The 6,000-nt window shown below is 36.6% G+C and overlaps 1 protein-coding gene across 6 annotated transcripts in view; it reads right to left on the bottom strand.

Annotated features, from left to right (window-relative positions):
• Window positions 1-1,591: 1,591 nt before the first annotated feature.
• ZDHHC14 (zinc finger DHHC-type palmitoyltransferase 14) overlaps window positions 1,592-6,000 on the bottom strand; it is a 645,017-nt gene continuing 640,608 nt past the window's right edge. For 4 of the 6 annotated variants that reach the window (XM_050316226.1, XM_050316221.1, XM_050316225.1 and 1 more), the window contains one exon: window positions 1,592-2,843. In XM_050316226.1, coding sequence (XP_050172183.1) covers window positions 2,442-2,843 — 402 coding nt within the window. In that variant the 3' untranslated portion in view covers window positions 1,592-2,441. The remainder of the gene's footprint in view (window positions 2,844-6,000) is intronic. The other 2 variants (XM_050316224.1, XM_050316223.1) reach the window with 1 other exon arrangement.

Raw genomic sequence — 6,000 nt, 5'->3', positions numbered from 1 at the left:
GACATACAAATGTTGTCACGAAGCTGGTATTCTTGGAAACATAAAATCCCTTGTCTATTTCAGGAAGGCTTAAAAAGAACAATTTCCTTAAAATAAGTCATCCTCATCATTACTTGTACAAATGGAAAGTTTTGATACCACATTAAAAATATTTGACTCGCCCTTTTCTGTAGTGAGTAATGCATCCACAGTTAACTACCCACAGACACCTCTGAGGTAATTATTCATCAAGTACTGGTCTACAAATTCAAAAGCTGGGATTCTTTACCCAGGTCTATGAGACCAGTATCTCCAGCACTCAATCCATTATCTGCTTTAATGCAGATGTTCACAGCTTCATACACATGAAGCCATGTTAGAGAAAGATGAAATCAAGATCATCAGCATCACTGACTCTTCTTCAAGAGCAGATACAGAAGTAAGTGCTGATACTCGTGGCTTATTGGGAGATCAGCCAACTGGGACATGTCAGTCACTACAGTTTGGCTGGCAGAAAGAATTCGAGACTGTCCCAGCTTCTGGAAAATGCTGGGAGGGTGGTTACAGCAGCTGGGACAGACTTGTCTGCCAGAGCTTCTTTGGTGGCTCAAATAACCGTGACAGGTTTGACTGCCAGAGGTTCTTTGTTAGACCCATTATGGCACTTGCAGACAGAAACCGTTGCTATATTCTACACGCTGAATTAGGTCAAAGCTAGCATCATCAATTCCATAAGTAAAAAAGCATATAGAAACAGATTGCTTATGAAATTGCAGAGGAGTAGGGGATTTATCAGCATCTCGTCTGAACCTTCAATGGCACGGGTGACTGATTTTCTGCAGGCTGATTGTTCTCAGTTTCAACAATGAAAGTAAAAAAGAAAAAACATTTTCATCTTGGTGTCAGTGAATGACCACAGCCAACAATACAGAACTGTTACATTCCTTAATTGGTGGTACTTTTCTTAACTATGGTTTTCATGCAATAGAAGCATCAGATAAAGCACATTCTGCACTCAGTCTGTCCTAAGAAAAGCGGAATACAGGTTCCACACTCTGAAAAGCCAGTAAATACAGTATTAAAGCTATTACAGTTTCTCAGCTTAACTAAGGTTCCTCTTCAGCTGTCATGAAAAAGACTTTAAAAATCTCTTTAACCTTTCAGTTGTGCTTTACTTAAACAAACAAACAAAAAGCACAGAAGAATTCTATGAAATCAAGATTTCCATTTAAAATATCAAAGGACAAATACAAATGAAGGATGATGGCTGGGGACAGCTACTGACTATGTTAATCATTTAAGATTACTTCACTAAGCTCTCTGTCTTTGTCTTGAATCTTAAACCCCTCACCCTTTAGCCATATGATAAGGAACAGAAAATTACAGTGCAAGCAGAGGGTAATTGTACTGTTTTCAAATAAGGACCTCTTATGAGAGCAAATACACATCTCAAACAAAAACATAAAAAACATAACCAGCTATTCCTCCATAGCTCTAGTTTCATTATGTACACATGTTCCAGTCAAATCTTTACAAACTGTGCCACCAAGCCATGATTTCCCCCTTTCCCCACCAAAACTGTGCAAGGATAACTGTACACATGTCCACGAAATAGAGGATGTAATTTTATTGGAGGTCCACAGGTAACCGTATCACATTAGGGAGTGGAAGAATTCTGTGGTATGGCACAACACAATACCTCACTCTAAACACTTAAACAGAAGGTTAAATGATATGCAACATGATCAAATCAGTAATTCGTCACCTTCTAGGCACCACTGATTAATTTAAAATAAAATTTAATAAATTGAAAAAATATAGTCCATTAATTTGTTTGTTGTACTGTCTTTAAATGAAACAGCACTTTGAAAGTCACAAATAAAAAAGCAGCACTTTCTTTTAATACCAACACCACTGTAACACATACTGTAGCGTGGCATGCAAATCCACATCTGCAGTCTTTTTTTTTTTTTTTTTTTGTATTAACAAATGGAATGGTAGTTAGAATTCTATTCTCAAATATTGGTAGCATAACATGTAAGTGCAGATCATTCTGGCCACAGGTGTGGTAAGCCTTAACAAGTGTGTATTACAAGAGCATAGAACACAGAGCATGACACTTACATCCAAGAATCTCTCTCTTTTGTACTGTACATGGTGTTTGTTACAGGCAGACTTCCAACTTGGTGTATCAAGGCTTCAGGAAACAAGATTATTGACCTTTTCTGGTTTTATTTAAAAATAAAATGCAGTCACCATCAAAGCACAACCATTAACAACCTGTTCACAAAGATGCCATAGCTCCATTGAAAAATAAGTTGTCTTTTTAGTAGACTCCACTATGTGATATAGTTTCCATTATAAGCATGTTACGAAGTCTTACAGTGGTACTGGAGTGTCATTCCTGTTAAGTAGAGATTTGTATAGACACCAGGAAATAGTGTGATGTTCAAAAAAGCTGTTCAAACTGAGCTGAGCTTCACGAGACCACGTACTGAGTCTTCATGCAATGAATCCTGGCTGGCTAGACTCAGGACGTGCATTGTATGGCTGTGTGTGATAGGACTTCCACTTGGCAGCATCCCAGGGGGTGATGGAGCTTCTTCAGGAGTGAGAAATTGATGACCTTCGTGTTCCTCTTTTAATGGTATGATGTCTGTCAAACCTGAATCTGATGTGAGATTTGGCATAGAAGATGGCGGTGTCGGTTGCCCTAGAGTTAGAGCTGCACAAGGCCCACTGATAGAAGTCTTTCCTGGTAAAGGTAGCTCTTCACTAGTTATGCTTGGCTCACTCTGTAGTAGAGGGGTGGCAGCAGCCTGCAAAACGAATTTGGTGCTCTGAATGCACTGATCTTGGTCACACTGTAGAATGGAAGGGTGTCAAAATCATACAACGTAAACAAAACGGAGAAAAAAAATGGGAGAATAATGGACAAAAAGGTATGGAAAAGAATGGGATGTGAAGAGAAAAAAAGAAAGCCATTAGTATCATTCCATGGTTAGCCACCCAAAAATCCCACTGCATGCTGCCCAGGAAAAAAAAAGAAAGGCATGCATAACTGAGCCAATGCTTTGGATTATTATCAAAGTAAATTATGAAAAATATTTACAGTGCTCACTTAAGGGCTTCAGTAGCCTTTAAAATAGATCTAAGCATCACCTTTAAGTTCAAAAACTAGGCAATTTTCTTCTTTTAACTGGTCTTCACATGTAGGAATTAAGCTACTACAGAAGGTTTCCAGAACAAGAATTCCTTTGATGCAGGTGATCTTATAAAAATATAGTTGGCAATACAGCCCTTATGAGTAAAAATTTTTTCTTAAATTATTTTTAATACATGACATATACATTCTAAAAAATATACTACACTCTATATTCTAGAGGATGTGTAGAAATCAGGCAGCACTGCAGACACATAGATTTGAGATCAACCTTAAAGATTTTTTAGGCAGTTTCTTGACTAATCTTGACAATGTGAACAATCAAAGTACAACACATAAGTTTTCTGGCAAGAACTGTCTCAAAAACAAGTGAAATTCAGCATTATATAAATTCAGTTAAGCTGGAGTGACTACTACCAGAAATGCTTTTGGCTCTACATCATTCCTAAGAACTGTTTATACAAAACTATCACTTATTCCTTGAGATGACAAGACAGGTAGGAGTTTCAGTAATGCCCAGCTAGCTAAGTGGGTAGTACACCTACTGCCAAATTTTCTTTAATGCAAATTGGCAGGATTTTTGAGAGCTTCTAAGGAAAAAATATATTTAATCTGCAGATTTTCAAAACCTTGTTAGATTTATTTGCCACAGTACTGTTCTGCTGTGTAAGAAAGACACTACAATCAATGAATACAACTATAAAGCCAATGCAATGAGGAACGTTTGGAAGCAAGCAAGCAAAATAAAAGATACATCCAGAGGTAAGACAGGTCTATTCACTGCTGTTATTTCAAGTATTCTGTCAAAGCAGTATGTTCTGCTTTATGACTAACTTCTTTGATCTGCATTACCAGATGTTACAAATACATCATCTTTTCTGATATTACGGATCATAACCATTGCTATTAACATCATAGCAGTTTCCTAAAATGCCCATTTGAGTTTAATAAGACACTGTGATACACCCTATGAAAACTCATGGAAAGACTTTTCCTTCCTTCACTGTAAAATGAAAACCATGACTAAGAATGGTTCCTCTGATATTTTCAGGTTCTCCAGTTTCACCACTGAATAGCTTGATGGATGCACACATGTTACATTCAGAAAGTGTGCAGGCAGAGTACTTGTCATAGTAGATAGGTAGTATTTAAAACATGTCTAAGTGGTTTAGGACTTCCAGACCAACTATTTTTTGATAGGCAGAAGTCCAATCCTTACTCAGTTACATATTTCCAACACTTTTGCTTTCAGAAAGACTTCCTGTTACATGAATTGGGTTCATATAAATTGTAAGCACCCCCCCCCCCAAAATGATGAACAGCCCCAGCCAAACAATTGAAGTGGTCCCCTATAATTTCAGAGGCATTACTCACAGGCTTAAAACCAAAACCTTGCTTAAGTTACTAAGAAAAAAAACTGTCAGCACCTAGTAATTCAGTGTGAATAATTCATTCTTGATTAATATTCTGTTATTCACACCTGCTTACTTCAATTAAACTATAGCCCCTTCAACTAACCTCACTATGCAGACCTTAAAAACATTTTAACTGAATCTTCAAACTTCAAAAAGACCAACAAAACCTATCTTCTCTGAAAAGCAGCAGCCAAAGTGCACGTTAAATAACAAAGGAATGACTATAACCACTGGGGTACACTGAAAACAAATAACATTAGCAACTGACTCACTGCTTTAGTGAACTTTCAGCTCTGATCTTCTAAAAGCAATCAATAATGTGTTCCAGGCAATACAAGTAATACAGCTACACCCCTTTAAATTAGCTGAAGGTAATTTACTTGAACTCATTGTATAGTCTGAATTCATTTTCTTCCAGAACTCTACTGCATTTCAATTGAATCAATACTGGAAAAGATAAAGTAGCCTTATAAAGCTCTATTAAATCATGTTATAAACTTCTTCAGGTGCTGTATTTCTCTTCATTTTCCATGTCCTTGTCGTTTCCCTAAAGCCTCTCTTTTCATTTAGATACATTTCAGGTTTTCCTTTTCTTGCTCTGTTTAACGGTGAGCAGCATGAAACCTTTGGGAAAACACAGGCTGTAAACAGCTTTCAAAAGTGAACTAGGGCAGACTTTACACTAGAAGAAGTATATGTGCTCAATGAAGCCCTCAAAAATATCTGATAAAAACACATACTATACAGATAGACTATTCTTGAGTCTAAACAGCCAATACAAAACTTAAGAAGGAAATCAGATTTGTTTATAGGGCTGGCTGTTTCAAGAGGAGCAGAAGATTCTGAAGGTAAGACAAGTCCAGTAAGTCCTACCAGTACCGAAGTTCAACTACATGCATGCATAGAAATTTTTAGGCATCTCTGTATTTATTTTCACATAAGAAGGCACAAATTAAAGCAAATTAGACAAAACCTAGAATTCTGTGTTTATTTCACAAATAATAAATACAAACAACTAAAGAAACAAATTTTTTTTCCTGAAGAAAATCTGTTTCTTTTCTAAGCTACACAGAAAATACTTGATAACATAGTTGTTGTACATGGCAATAGATTTTTCACATTTCTAAATGTGTTTATTTCTAAATAATCACAGATCATTTACTTTAAATTTTAAATAAACTTCGTTAAAAATTTTCTAAACACTAGTAACATTCAAGAAATGTTACAGTTCTCAGAAGATGGAGAAAAGGAGGTTGAATTATCTCAGCATCTCTGAAAAAAGTACAAACAATAAGAAGTTCAGAGGAGGCTGACAGTGCTATGAAGTAACAGGAAGGGTACTGAACTACCATACTAGGTAGATACAGTAGATGGGTAAAAAGTGGAGGGATGGAGCTGTATAACTGTTCCCAGTAGGTGCAGGATTTCACAATCAAAATCAGC

The sequence above is a fragment of the Myiozetetes cayanensis genome, unplaced genomic scaffold (assembly GCF_022539395.1).
Source record: "Myiozetetes cayanensis isolate MyiCay16 unplaced genomic scaffold, myiCay2020 scf2-11, whole genome shotgun sequence".
Taxonomy (NCBI): Eukaryota; Metazoa; Chordata; class Aves; order Passeriformes; family Tyrannidae; genus Myiozetetes; species Myiozetetes cayanensis.
Note: the sequence above shows the minus strand (reverse complement) of the source record. Positions and strands in the feature narration are given on the sequence as shown.